This window comes from Gopherus flavomarginatus, chromosome 8, assembly GCF_025201925.1.
Source record: "Gopherus flavomarginatus isolate rGopFla2 chromosome 8, rGopFla2.mat.asm, whole genome shotgun sequence".
Lineage (NCBI taxonomy): Eukaryota > Metazoa > Chordata > Testudines > Testudinidae > Gopherus > Gopherus flavomarginatus.
Window position 1 is genome coordinate 36,914,684 of NC_066624.1, and position 15,305 is coordinate 36,929,988.

Consider the following 15,305-nt stretch of genomic DNA (forward strand, 5'->3'; position numbering starts at 1 on the left):
GTGTCTCAATATTCCCTTACTTACCAAGTCATCTAACAAACTGCAAACATCAGATCATATACAATATTTTCAAATGCTCATTAAAATCACAGCAATTAGCAGAATATAAAAGGTAATGTAATATGCCTTTTTATTTCTTTGGTTCCAGAATTTGGTGAAGAATCTTCCTGAACAAAAGGAACTCAGTGCCTTAGCCCAGTTAAAGCATGAATATGATGATCTCTGTGAGCCAGAACAGTTTGGAGTTGTGGTATGTACTAGATTAATATTCAGCCAGCTGTTGTCATTTATAATATACATTAAAAAGAAAAGCAGTTCAATAGTATATTGATTTTTTTTCATTACTGTTACTGTTTTTCAGACTGCACAGATTATGGAACATTTTCTCTCTGTCTGTCTGTCTCTCTCTTTAGCACAATATTGTTCAAAATCAGGAAATTAAGATCTTTATAGAATAGAATCTCTACAGGTACTTGACAGACTACTCTATACTGTACTACTGAAAGGAGCAGTGATATATAATTAACGGCCACTTTCTATAAAAGTCATTTCTGTGACAAATCAAATCTTATATCTCTCTGCTGATTGACAGTGGAGTGCTGTTGATAAATAATAGAGCAGAAGAGGTATATTTTAGGGCTTCTTAAGGATTCATTCATGCAGAGTCATCGACTGATGATTTTTTTCGCCCATTTGTTGTTTGTACTTAATATCTAAGAGACTGTTCTGGCAATTGAAAGAGCTACCCAAGTATTATTTCTCAGTTCAGATATTCCTCTCTTGCCTTGCAGTAAAAAAAATTAGGCTACTCATGCTCATATATTTGTAACATATATCATTTTGCTACTAAAAGGAGGGGAACTTGAGCAGAGATCCAAGATTTCTTATTAAGAAGAATCAATAAATTTTGAGTTCACTAGGTTTGTTTATTCAGATAAATTGTGGGCCTGAATCCAAAACCTAGTAAAACCTCTGCAGTTTGGGAAATTTCAGATCTGGATCCAAATTCTGGGCAAGATTCTGATGTTACTCATATTGAATAGCAGCACTTGTCTCCAAAAAGTAGTCCCAATGAGTATGACCAAAATAAGAAAATCAAAATGTGTCCATTTGTGACTAGGTCTCATCTCTAAATCAGATGTTCCAGTATAGCATAAGTTATATAGTAAAGTTTAAGTCCCAAAAGTACTAGCCAGAAGTGTTTTGTAAAAAGTGTGTAGTTAAATCTGGGACCATATATAGCAATTGAAGATCGATATCATTATCAGGTGACATGGTCACATGTAATACCTCTTGTCTCCATTCTTCTTGGGTTGGCACACAATGTCTAGCCCAGCGAAGTTTGTGCAGGAGGATCATTGCTTCAATGCTGGTGACACTGGCTTCAGCGAGGATGCTGGCATTAGTGCAGCAATCTTGACGTGAAGGAGCTTCCGATGGCATCATTGGTGGTACCTCTCCAGACTCTTGCGGTGCTGTCAATAGGTCACCCTGGTTTTGCATCCATAGAGGAGTGTATGAACAACAATTGTCTTACAGACCTGAATCTTGGTGTCCTGCCATAGGTCACAGTCCTGACCTGAAATGCATCAGAGCAATTGCCCAATAGAAGCACTTGCGCACTGGATCCTTTGCTGGATTTGTCAATTTTTGTGTTTTGAGAAAGTTAGCTACTGAGGTAGCAAAAGTGCTTGACTGTCTCCAAAGTCTGTCCCTCAATGGCGATTTGTGGTGGGTCATGTGCAAGGCCTGAAGCAGATTGATGGAGTATTTTGATCTTCTCAATATTGAGTGAGAGTCCTAGGCTTTGGTAAACTTGCCCAAGGAAATCCAGTATGGACTGAAGGTCATTCTCAGTGTGTGTGTGTGTGTGTGTGTGTGTGTGTGTGTGTGTGTGTGTATGACACAGTCAGCAGCATACTGATGATCAGTAAAGGATGCCCTGAAGACTTTGGACTTCCACTTTAGATTTATTATAATATTGGTTTTAACAATATCATAAAGTATCTCCCATATTTTATACAGTGAACAAAGCTTTTGGGGAAAAATACCAACTTTTTTCAGTATATTTGAAATTTTCATTTTGGAAATTTTGTTGAATTCTAACTTTTGGGTTTTTACTTTATTTGCACTTGAAAAAAAGGGAAAAAAGTAAATACAAATGTAGTGGAGGAAAAACACCTCTATCTGACTTGAAAAATGTGACAAAAGTTTTTTTTTAGTTCAAACTTTTAACTTTCCTCCCACTTTTTCAGTGTGGTAAATAGGGACATTTTTACTTTTTCCCAATGGAAAAGTGTAAAAAAAAGATTTTTAAAAATTAAAATGTTAGCAAAAGTAACATTCCTCTTACTCATCTATATCCCCTTTTTACTGTTTTCTACCTTTTTCCAATTGAAACCCTGAAAGCGGAAAACTTTTTTTTTTTAAATTGTTTTCAGCAACAGATTTGAAAAAAACCAGAATGACCTGTTCTTAAAGTTTCAACTTTCTTATAATGCTTTTTTTGTGAAGAACTACAGATAAAATGGAGGGAAGATCAACCCAATTTTTATGACTGGGCTGCTCCTAGGGAAATCTAGTGTCTGGCATCAAGGTCAAGCTCCAATGTGGAAACATTAAAAAGTAATCTGTTTCTACTTGGCTCTATGGAGCGAGCTGCTTGGCTGCTCTGAGTTGTGTGTGACTCACAGCAACTGCACAGATGAAGTCATGGATCTTTGCTGCATATCATGAATGGACTGCAGTCTTTGAACCATGATGGCAAGCCTAGTGGGTCATGTAAGAACGAGTGTGGAGAGCTTTGCAGCAGATGGGTGACCCACTCAATCCCTAAGATGTTTAGTGGCCTTTAGCTGACCCACCAGGATTTCAGCAGCTATTCTCTGGCTGCTTGCTAGTGGGCCTTCACCAGTTTGTCAACCCTTACTAAAATTCAAATATTCCTCCAAGTCACACATCACAGCTCCCTCCCCACTTCCAAAACCCATCACCTCACTGCACTGCCTCTCACTGTTATGTGCTGTGCAACATAATGGATCATCCCAGAAGTTTAGTTTTGAAAACTAGTTAATGGGTGGTATTGTCAAAGAATTTGGGTTTCCAAACAAAGTGAGAATAATTTTGGGGTATTGTGCTGGGAACTCATTTTGCACAACCCCAGTTTCTGCCCTGTACAGCTACAGGGTTCCTTTGCCTGCCATGACTCAACATCAGCCCTTCTCTCCCTGCTCTGTTGTCACTGTGCTAGTGTGTGTTCCTTTAAAAGCCACCTTGCATTATTTCATAGTGTATTGTTGGACTTTACAGCCAATAACTGAGAGCTAGACTTGCACTGCTTGTGGCTGTACCATCCAATTCCTTTCCTCATCCTTTACCAACATCTTTCCCCCTCCTTCTTCAGAGCATTTTCACAAGTGCTTGTTGCAAACAGAAGTGACCTGGTTAAGGCTCCCAGATGAAGCAGAGGTGGTCTTTCAGGAACACAGGAGAAGAGGAGGTTTGCAGCCCCATCTTTATGGCCTTGAGCTGGGTCATGAGGAGGCTCAGGGCTCATATGTGGCCCTGATGGACTCTGCTGGTCAAACTAATCATATCTCATGTGCATGAGGTTTATGTGAATGTACAATATCTCAAAGACCTGAAGGAAATGTAGGATAATTTTCTATATGTTCACTGCTGTACCTTTGTTCAGGGGAATATGCTCAAAGAGTGCTAGAGAGAATTTAAAAGGCACAGCACAACTTAGTAGCAAAAATATTTTTTTTTACTTATAATGTGCCTAGTCTTGATTATGCATGTAGTGAATAGTTTGTTTCTGAACACTGAAATTCTGAAAATTCAAATAGAAAATGCATCAAAATTTGTTAAAGTGAAGAATTTTGGCATCTGTAATCAGATAAGGAGCTTCCTTTTTAGGGTGTTTCATTTTCCCATTGGATTAGTGACCCGAACAGATAGACTAAAGTCCTGATTGTCTTGAATTAATGATAATCTGAATGCTGCTGTTAGGAAGAACATGGTAAAAAAATAAATACAGGAGGCCAGACAGGGTAAAATAAAGATAGATTTTTAAAAATGGGTATAACTATTTCTATATACAGATTAGGTATGTTAATTATTAATAAGGTTTTGATTGACTAGTCAGTATACCCATCACACTTAATAAAGGTCAGAATTAGATGTTTAAAATTCATTTAGAAAAGGAATATTTTGTAATTAGGCTACTTATTATAATAGACTAATTAACTTAATCATCTTATTTGTGAATGGAAATGTGATGATCCAAGTTTCATTTAGATGAAGTATTAAGATCAATTGTATATTCTAATTAAGTATAGGGACAGTTTTGAAGTTATATCCCAGGATCAAATAGTTTCACATTTAATAGGAATCAGCTTAATGACGTTCAAGTACAATGGGAGAATATATTTGTTGCAGCAACCCTGTTACATATTGAGAAAAAAGTCTAGTCCCTTAGTAAGCAGAACATCATCTTCTCTGACATGGATGGCATGCCCTTCTAAGTGCCAGAGGTTGGAAGTAGGCAGCCCTGGTCAATCATCAGACCTAACTGGGAAAGGAGTGAGCGATCATAAAAAAACAGCAATTGGCTTAATTGAGGGTGACTGCAGGAAAGGGCAGTCTCCTGCAGTAGTCACTGATGAAGGAAGACTCCAGGTGGTCAGCCCTTCCTATCATGGCTGAGTAGAAAGCACCAGCTGGAAGCTTTGTTTGCCTTTTGTGAGTTTGTGATTATTTTGGACAATAAATGAAGCCAAGAAAGAGGAACTAAGGAGGGACTAAATTGCAGCTAACTCTCCAGGATGGTGAGGAAACAGTGTTTTACACAAAGTACAATATGCAAATTTAAGGTATTTTAACATTTTAATTGATTCGAGTATGGCTGCATCCAAAGGAATGACAGTTTAAGGATACTGGTGCTACCAGGGTTACAATCTATTTTTGTTTTTGTTTGGTAGGGTTGGGGAGATTTATCGGAATGTTAAAGTAGCTCTTGATGTTGAGAGTTTGACTACATTATAGGTATGAGGAATATAGTTATAGCACCATAGTTACGCTGGCATACCCTTGTAATGTACAGAAATAGATTTTTTTTTTTTTGTGGCTGCAGGAATAAGAGCTCCATGAGTGAAGGTAGCTAGGTTGAGAGAAGTATTATTCTGTGACTTGGCTGGATCTATGCTGGAGGGTTAGGTCAGTATATCTACAGTGCTCAGAGGTGTGGATTTTTATACCCCTAAGCTCTGTGGCTATATCAGCCAAAATTTTCAGTGTAGATCAGATCATGTGCACATGGATAGCTACCAGCCATGATATATTTCATCCTCTGTATGTGGCCCACCCTTGTCTTGCAGAGCTTTAATGCATCCCACCTTTCTCCCAGCCTCCTGGAGAGTTGCATTCCTCTCCCATGTGCTCCTGGAGAGTCCCATTGTCCTCTTTATGCTGTTTGTCCATGCACAATCTGTGTATTGTTCCCATGCTCTTCTACCACCTTCTACGTTTTATATACTTTATCTTTATATATACTCAGCAAACATTATCCAGCTATGCCAGAAGGACAGGAGACACTGCATGTGTTGTTTAATTATGTTGCAGCTTCATTCCTAAACATCTGGGAGTATCCATCAGATAAAAGTCTACAGTGGTGGTGATTCCCTAATTATGTACATATGATGGGGAGAGAGGGACTGCTCTCAGCCCTCCCCCTTTACTCATCCTTGCCCCCACTGCTGGCACCCTCTGTCATCAGGAGCAGATTAGGGTTTTGTGGGATCCATGGGCTAGAGCAAGTGGTGTCCCCTCCCCATACCTTCTGTCTGCAATCCCCCTCCATTCCCTGCCCCACACTCCTGCTGTGGAAATGGGGTTAGGGCATGAGGGCTTGCCCCGCTCCACCTGGCTCTCCTTCCCAGGAGTGGGGTCAGGGCCCGGGGGCTTCGTCTGCTCCGCCCATCCAGCAAGTACTTGCTCCCACTCCCTGGCTGAAGCACTGGGCAGATGGAGTGGAGCAAGACCCTGCACCCTGACTCTGTCCTGGAATGCCAGGCAGACAGAGTGGTTTGAGGCTCTGAGTCGCCCGTGTTTTGGGGGGCCCCTAATTGGCTGGGGCTCCTGGGCATGGACCCATTGGCTAAGTGGCTAATTTGCCACTGTCTTTCACACTGTCTGGAGTTACTCATGACGATGAGTGCCTACCTGAGAACAGAATGTCAAAAACAGAGCAGACACCCCAAACTGGTGTTGTGTTCTGTAATTAGATTTCACCAACATAGAACCAAATGTGAACTCCCAAAATGCTACAATAGCCTTATATTGGAGTCTCAGAGAGTTCCCTTAGACTCTCCAGTCTATCTTGCTACTCAAACTGGATTTAGTGATAAATGGCCATTTATACCAAAAATGACAATTATTTCAGATTACACCCATTCCCAAGAGACCAGTCATTCACCCAGGTCAAGTTGCATTCTAGATCTCATACCAAAGACAACGCTGGTAGCCAATTCTATAGTAAACTAAATATATTTTATTAACTCAGACAAGGAAATGAGTAATTGGGAAATTAAAGCAGGTAAAATATACCTACAGGTAAGTCACAGTCTATAATTTCAAATAGTGGCAGAGATGTAGTAATCTACCAGTTTCCCAAAAGTCTCCCAGGGCTACCCAGAATAATTCTGGGGATCGATGTCATCTTGTTGCATTATTCTGCCCTGTTAGAATCCAAACAGTACAGAGACAGAGGATTTTTCCCTGAATCCATACTGATAGCTTTTTATCACAGAAAACAAGCTTATGCTGGCTCACCACTTATGCTGGCTCTTTCTTTGATGGGTGGAGAGAGAGGAGGAGCACATTTAGAGTCTTTGATCTCTGATCATCACACACAATGACCACTTTTCTTCGGATGTGCACAAATTAGCACTTTCCTACTGAAGTTTTTCATTTCCATTACACAAGGCTTCTTTTTTGTTTGATGGGTTATATAGTTACAGGAGTTTATGCAATGTAAATGTTCGCTATTACATTATAACAGGATACAGATAAGTGAAAACAATGCATGTAAGTTTAAACACCAAATATATCCTTATACATAGAATAGATCAAAATGATTTTTATAATACACAGCTGAATTGGCCTGAAGCTTTGGCAAGAGTTGGCACCTGGTCTGCCAGCATCCCACCCTCGAATGAGGGTTAAGGGGGACTATAAAGGAGTGGTGGGTTGATTCTCTGTGGTACCAGTCATAAGTGCCACGAACACTTGCTCCCCCTTCTCTCCGTTTCTGCTCCTTTAAGGAATACCTCCTTTAAATCCTTTACCAATCCATTTAATATGGTCACCATATCCCTTCCCTATGGAATACCTATACTGGACATTCACCACAAGGAGGTGCCAGTAACTAGCTGGGCTGTCTCCCTGGCCCCCTCCCCCTCCCAGACACCTACTAATGCTGCCTTTGATGACTGCCAAAAAAATGGCAGCTCCAAGTCTGACAAATTATCCTACCTGAATAGTTCTGCTGCTGTGTTTGCATGAGAAATCGCTGATGCTCCTCTGCCACCTATAAATTTGTCCACCTCCCTTTTACGTACTTCCTACTCTTATCCATCAGAGAGGCTTCACAGTTGCCCGCCACACCCTGCGTTGCAACATGTCTGACCAAATAATTTTTACTCCTGGGGAAAAAAGTTCCAGGACCTGCCAGAAGTCCTCTTACTGCCCTACCGTATTCATCTCTTAAGTGGTGTGTGTGGTGTGATAGAGAAAGAGAAATTTAGAAGAAATGCTCTTTGCCATTCTTATAAGTAATGAAATGTAAAGAATATAATACATAAACAAAAGCATCCCTATCTCTGTGGGAAAATAACCCTTTTGTTACTGCTCTCACTAAAGTCGTCACCACATATTTTAAATATAGTATAGTATAGCTCAACTAAAGAAATGATGGTATTTTGATAGACAACGACCTCATAACAAATAAATTCACAGCATAATACAAGATCATGATCAATAGTCCCACACTATTTTATGGAATGAATTATAAAAACAAAGAATTCAAGTCAGCTAAAATGCTGCCGCGAATCTGTCTTGAGAAATGTTTCTCATTTCAATCAAACTCATCTCACTGTAATGCTGTTTTGTGATCTGAAGCTTTTAATCATTTTATCTTTCTGTGCTATTATTTTTGTGCACCAAACACTGCATATCTTCCTAACAGTCCAAGTCTCGTTATAGAAATAGCTTTTAAAAAAATCTTTGTAATAAATGTTTAATTCCCATTACTTTTCAGGTAAAATGTGTACTTTTGAAGGCAAGACATTTCAGAGATGGTATTTGTAAAATTAGCAATGATTATAGAAAGAATGTGTCCTGAGCTTGTTTGGTGGCTTAGTGTCTGCTTTGGTGATTTAATGTTACTGTGAAATAAAGTGCAGCCTTGAGAAGTGGTGGTGGTTATGTCAGAAGAGGAATATACTCATTCCTGTATGATGAACTGAATTTGTATGGGCCATTTGGAAGCAAGTTTTAAGATAAACTATTTCAAAGTAAAAAGGATATTTAGAACTTCAGCATAATGATCTTAAATTAAGAAGGCTGACTTTTAATCTTCATTATATTATTTTTGCAATTGTTTATTAGAAACGGAAAACAAACAAACAAAACACTTTGGTCTCATAAACTGACTAGACATCCACTATGGAGTGTTTCTTTAAGAATATTATATGTCTATATCTGTGCAACTACACCCATTTCTTTGCTTTTCCCCCATGGCTCTTTTTATTAGGTGTCCCATCCAAATTTCATCTTAAGGTTTTGGACTTTGCATTTCCTTGTTCAGGAAGGGAGTTTGATCCTTGTGCATTTTACCAAACGTAAACATACGGCCCTAGCACACCTTTCCCCACTTCTTTCTGTGTATGACTAATACTACACTACTATAGCTGATGCTACACTCAGACTCTTGCTCTTGTAATTCATGTTTTATCTACTTATTGTCTGTCTCCATCATATTCCCCAAGCAATCTAGCAGACTTTTAGGTGGAAATTAATGTTGTTTGTTCCAGGAACAACTCTCTCCACAGCTGCTACCAAACTATGTGTAGGAATGCCATGCAGCCATTCAGAAAGAAGTTAATGAAAGCACAGTTTCTTAGTGGGCCATTGAAAAGGGTGTCAGAGTCTCTGGGCCGCCAGCTAAGACAGGAACTGGTGCAGGCTGCCAGTCTGTTGAAACTACTGGCAGTGGAAATGTTTGTGGCCAGCTAGTGATATTAAGCAGTCTGGAGAGACTGCTTTCCTTAGGCACTTATATACCTACCTCTGGATCATATGGGTGGGTCCTTGCCTGTGGATTAGCTGGAGTTCAGTTGAATGATATGGGGCTCATCACAAGACCTGCTTGTAATTCCTTCTGATGATTCATCAAGCTCTCTGTTTTAGGGATAACTCATCAGCCTTATGCAGTATTGTTAAGGGGGGAGGGATAGCTCAGTGATCTGAGCATTGGCCTGCTAAACCCTAGGGTTGTGAGTTCAGTCCTTGAGGGGGCCACTTAGGAATCTGTGGCAAAAATCAGTGCTTAGTCCTGCTAGTGAAGGCAGGGGGCTGAACTCAGTGACCTTTCAAGGTCCCTTCCAGTCCTAGGAGATAGGCATATCTCTATATATTATGTTGTATCTGTGTCAACAGACTCAGGCTTCCAGGTAGCTTAGGGATGATTCATCAGGATCTGAGGTAACTCTGGGTTAGGTATTTTCAGAGGTATCACATAGGTGTAAGAGAGGCTGGGAGAAATAGCTTAGAGGTTTTCTGTGTTGATTCCCCAAGAGCCAGGCTTTCCATATCCACTTTAAGCAGCAATAAAACCTTCCTTTTGAGTGAAAGAATGTAGTGGAAACATCACAGGTTTAAACTTTGAGTTTTATGAAGACAACTTCTTCTATGGACTATTCCACAGAAAGGATTTGGATCCTACTATAACTATCATATATTAGTGGTAGTGATGTTGTAACCCATACACCTTCAGGGTGTGGTGTTCTATCCCATCTAGTGACAAGACCACTTAGAGAGCAATTAATGAACCTACTCTACAGCCTTAGGTAACGGCTAGTTGGTATTTAGCTCATGTGATAGCAGCTTATGCTCTAAACTCCAGAAGTCCTGGGTTCAATCCTGCCCATTGACAATCAGGGTCTGTTGGTGTTACAATGTCACAGAGTATTTAAGGTTAAGAATGATAATGTATGTATTAAATTCAGCCAGTTGTAAATGACCTAAAGTTCTTGGTAACCTCTCAGCAGATGCATGTTGGATTACACTCAGAAACATAAATCTTCTAAAAATTTTTTTTAAAAAATCCTCACTATTACTACTCTGGATATTCTTGTTAGACATATATATGTCCAAAAAGTTCTTGGCCTTAATTTTGTGACAATTAATTCCACATGTAAATGTAAAATGTTACATGTAAATGTCTCTAATACAGAGGTCCCCAAACTAGGGTGCTCCCTTCTAGGGGGTTTGTAGATGCATTGGGGGTTCTTGGGCCAGTCCCATTGGGGGCGGGGATGGAGTGCCACCCAGCCCCTCTCTGCCCCCAGCTTCTGTTCCGGTCCCGCCCCAAGCCGCATCTGTGGCTCCCGACCCTGCACGTGTCCCCATCCTCAGCCTCATTGTGGCTCCACTCCTGGCCATGTGCCAGCCCCCAGCCTCTCCTGCTGGCCACAGCTCTGTTCCCGCCCTAGAGCCGAGGCTGACGGTAAAGCTGAGAGTGGAGCTGCACCTGGCTGCTGGCCCCTACCTCAGCCCAGCTGCAGCTCTGCTCCTGCTTCTGGCCATGGTCCCACCCCCAGCTGCAGCCCAAGCCTCAGCCCCCTTATTTCCGGCCATGTCCCCCCTCAGGCACGATCCGGCTCCTGGCCCTGGCTCTGGAGAGGAGGTGGGAAGGGGGCACAGATGGGCATAAGGGGGGCATGACCCTGAAAAGTTTGGGCACCACTGCTCTAATATGTCTCACATATTAAGATACCTCTAAAAAGATTTGCTGTAATTCTCTGTCAATAATGTTATTTAAAACAACTTTTTTATGCATTTTGCTATTTTAATTATTAGAATTTACTCTCATGTTTTAGTAGTCCATTTGAAAGGTAAGAGAAAGTGTTACATTATTTGTGATGAATAAGAAAGACAAGGACCTTTTTTGGCAATGAGCCATAAATCTAGCAAAATTGATCAGCGGGGACTAAGTTATTGAATCATTAACGAGTATATTCCTGAAGGTGTAGTGCATGACTGATTCCTTCCTGACTAGCTTCACTGTTTGTAGGTATTATGAATGATTGCTTTGGAAAATGAAAAACTGTAGCTATTGAGAAATAGCCAAAGTGCAAAGATGATGCTATTTTAGTTAACTGTTTTATTTTTTTAAAAGAAGTGTATCAAAAGGATAGCAGATTGAAATACCAATGTTTAATTTTGTACCACTTATATCCAAGTAGGGAATAGAAAGGATAGAGCTAGTCTGTGTCCTGGCTGGATAGTTCTCTGAAGTCCTTTTTGCACAAATCTTACCTCTTGATTCAAGAGTCTCAAAGTACCAGATTTTTGTGTAACTATCTCCTCAGGAGAGTAGGCAACATAATATGAGGCTAGTTCACAGGGAGTTATATATTTCATCATAGACTCAAGCAGAAAGCTCCGCCCCCTCCTCTTCCAATTTTCATCATCATTTGCTGTGATACATTGGTTATATAGTTCTTTCTGGAGCATTTTCTTGTGGGGTAAGTTTGAAAGTTCCCAGCAAGAAAAGTACCACCTATTCAGTTTTTTTTTTGGTGAGGGGGGGAAATTATTCTTGGTAGTCACTCTTCAGTAATATCAGTGAGGCGCCAAATCATCATGCCTAGTTAGTAACAACTATTAAGACCACAACTCCAGGTAGTATTGCCTACAGTTGTTAGGGAGAAATGACAAGTAGCCCATTTTAGATATCAGTTTATTAAAAAAACAAACGAAAAACACCTCACATGTAGCACAAGATCATAGATCTTGGCTCCAGGGAGAAGGCCAGTGTGTGCAACTGAGACTTCAATTGAGAAATGCTATCAGGAAAAAAAACACACACACACCTGTGAATGTGATGGATATAGCTCTCTTTCACCTAATACAAAAAGGACGTACAAGTGAGCTGCTGTTCCATCACTGTTCATCTCCCTACATGATTAATTTACTTTTTAAACCTCTGTTGGTATACATTTTAAACGTTTGAGATTTAGTCTAGGTAGGACAAGAGTATATGTCTCTTCCTGGCTGACCAGAGCAGACAGTTTCAGTAGAGACTTATGGGGGTTGATGAACATTTTGCAGAACTTCTTGTTCAGTTATCACTCACATTATTGCTGCAGGAAGAAAGAGGGAGAAATTAATTTTCATCTGAAGAAGAAAATTACCAGTAACCCAACCAAATATTAATTTAAAAAATATTAAAGGAATTTTACATTCACATGTGCAATTCATTGCCCCAAGAGTGAGGCTAAGAGTTTACAGGATTTTAAAAAAAAAAAGAAGAAAAAGTATTGGACATTTATGCAGCTAACAAAAATATCTGGAGTAGTTATAGTGAGGATTTTTTTTTTTAAATGTAGCTTTTTAGAAGAGTTATGCTTCTGGGCATAAGCCAACATGTGAATGTTGGGAGGTTGGCAAGAACTTTTCTTATTGCACATTATTGCATATTCCATTGATGGATGATTCTTGAATATTTTTTCTGAAGCATTTGGTTTTGAGGTCAAGGACAGGATACTTTATTAAGATAACCACTGGTCTGTTCAATTGGCATGCAAAATTATCTGAATCTAATGGGAGTTTACTAGCTGCAGACTCCTTCTGAATGTTTGTTTCACATTGTGTTTAAGTGGCTAAATGCTAGTTAATATGTACAGTATTGGAGTTATTTTTATCACAAGGGATAGAACTAATGAGCACTATATAAATTGTATTGGAAATGTACAGTGTAAAACCAAACCTGATAATTAACACAAGAAGCACTGTTGAGAAGAAATCTATATGCAGTGCTTTAAAATATATGCAGTACACAAAAATGAGTTCATATGACTTCATTATTACTTTTTTACTTACTTAATTACTTACATAATTACTTAACATGGACTTTTTAAAAGAGATTTAAAACTTTGTATATAAAATATTTCATCTATGTTATAAAATGTAAGAGAATTTTTTAGTGTTATTTTAAAATATAAGAAGTGCAAAAGTAAGAGGTAGTTTTAGAATGTTAAGCACCATAATTCTCTGGAACTGTGATGTCAATGACAGAATGTTAGTGACAGTGTGAGTCTTATTTAATCTGTAGTTCTTAGCATTCCATGTAGCTGGTTTTCATCTACTTCATCTTGGCAGAATGTACAGTGTTGGTTGCCCGTGATTTTTGCAATTTACCTAAATAAAACTGCAACTCTACAAAATGTCTTATTAATATTAAATAGGTTGTTACAATTGATTAAATTGAAATTGACATTGTTCTGTGAAAAGCTCTTATATTTGGAGATATGCATTACCTGAAACAATGAGAATGCAGTTGTACTGTATGACTTCATGTTGGAAAGAGACAATATTGTTTATAAAATTGAGATACACTGCATAAAAAGCTTTTCATTCTGTTCGTCTGTATTCTCAATTAGCATTCTTGATCTTGCAGATGAGCTCAGTGAAAATGTTACGGCCTCGCCTCAATGGCATCCTCTTCAAGCTTATGTTTGAAGAACACGTGAACAACATCAGACCTGGTATAATGGCAGTAACTCTAGCCTGTGAGGAGCTGAAGAAGAGTGAGAGCTTTAATAATTTGTTAGAGCTAGTGTTGTTGGTTGGAAACTATATGAATTCAGGCTCAAGAAATGCCCAATCGCTGGGGTTTAACATCAGCTTTCTTTGCAAGGTAAGGTTAAACTAAAACAACTTTTATTATTTTATAATTGCAGAGTTGGGGCTGGATTCTGTGCAATGCTGCTCTAAACAAACTGAGAGTGCACCACCATGTGAGAATCCCCAGCTGATAATCAATGTATCCAACTCAATATTACCCCATTTATGATAAGGGGTCTTTGTGCCCAAAGGCTGAAGGAAGGGACATTGCTGGAGATCTCCTGTCTCCTAGTGATCTTTAGTCAGTGTAACCACTTCTTGGACGATGTTACAAAATTATATACATTTGAACAGAGCTAAATCTTCTCCGATACTTACTAGAGGTTTCTGACAAGCCCCAGGTGTCCCAATGATTTAGGTAAAACAAATGCATTGTACAGTTGATTGGACTCAGAGATCACAGCCAGAATGTTATCTACGAAGGCCTATAGCTGTGGGAGGAATAAAAGCATTGCTGTTATCATCTGGGTATATCACATGTAACCATTTCCCTGCTACTCATAGATTTCAAGGCCAGAAAGGACTGTGTAATATAGGCCATAGAATTTTCCCAAAATAATTCCTAATACTTGGTTCAATTTCAGTTGTTGGGTTTAGTGTGCCAGTGCTGGGTGATATTGCTGACATGTGATACCTTGGAGGTCAGGCCAGGGGTATGCGTACACCTGGGGGTACGCAGAGGTCTTCCAGGGGATACTCAAGTCATCTAGATAATTGTTTCTCAACCTAGTGATTGCAGCCCTGTGGCGGGGGGGCGGGGGAGGAGCAGGGTGACATGGGACAGCTTTAGGGGAATCACAAGTGGAGGGCCAGCATTAGTGGGTGGCAAGCAGGGCAATTGCCTGGGGTTCCATGCTGCTGGGGGCTTTGCAAAGCTAAGTTACGAGTCGCCTGGGGCTCGGGCTTCAGACAACACTCACAAGCGATAAGCAGGCTCAAGTATCACACTGAAATGTAAGTACAATATTTATATTCCAACTGATTAATTTTATAATTCTATAGTAAAAATGAGAAAGTAAGGAATTTTTCAATAATAGTGTGCTGTGACACTTGTGCATTTTTATGTCTGATTTTGTAAGCAAATACAAAGTGAGGTGAAATTTGGGGTACACATCAGACTCCTGAATGGGGTACAGTAGTCTGGAAAGGTGGAGAACCACAGTGCTAGATGATCTAGATGGTCCCTTCTGCCTTTAAACTCTGACTCTGTTTTAGAGAAAAGTCAGCAGAAATATTAAATAGCTCCAGTACAAAAAGTGAACTTAGATCAGTCTTCTTTGAGTGTACTGAAAAATATGTTTATGATTACAGATGGGATCCTTATGCTTCAATCTGTA

The 15,305-nt window shown here is 39.6% G+C and overlaps 1 protein-coding gene across 8 annotated transcripts in view; it reads left to right on the plus strand.

Annotated features, from left to right (window-relative positions):
• DIAPH2 (diaphanous related formin 2) overlaps positions 1–15,305 on the plus strand; it is an 879,031-nt gene that overhangs the window by 385,570 nt on the left and 478,156 nt on the right. For all 8 annotated transcript variants that reach the window (XM_050965017.1, XM_050965016.1, XM_050965012.1 and 5 more), the window contains 2 exons: positions 149–250; positions 13,742–13,981. In XM_050965017.1, coding sequence (XP_050820974.1) covers positions 149–250; positions 13,742–13,981 — 342 coding nt within the window. The remainder of the gene's footprint in view (positions 1–148; positions 251–13,741; positions 13,982–15,305) is intronic.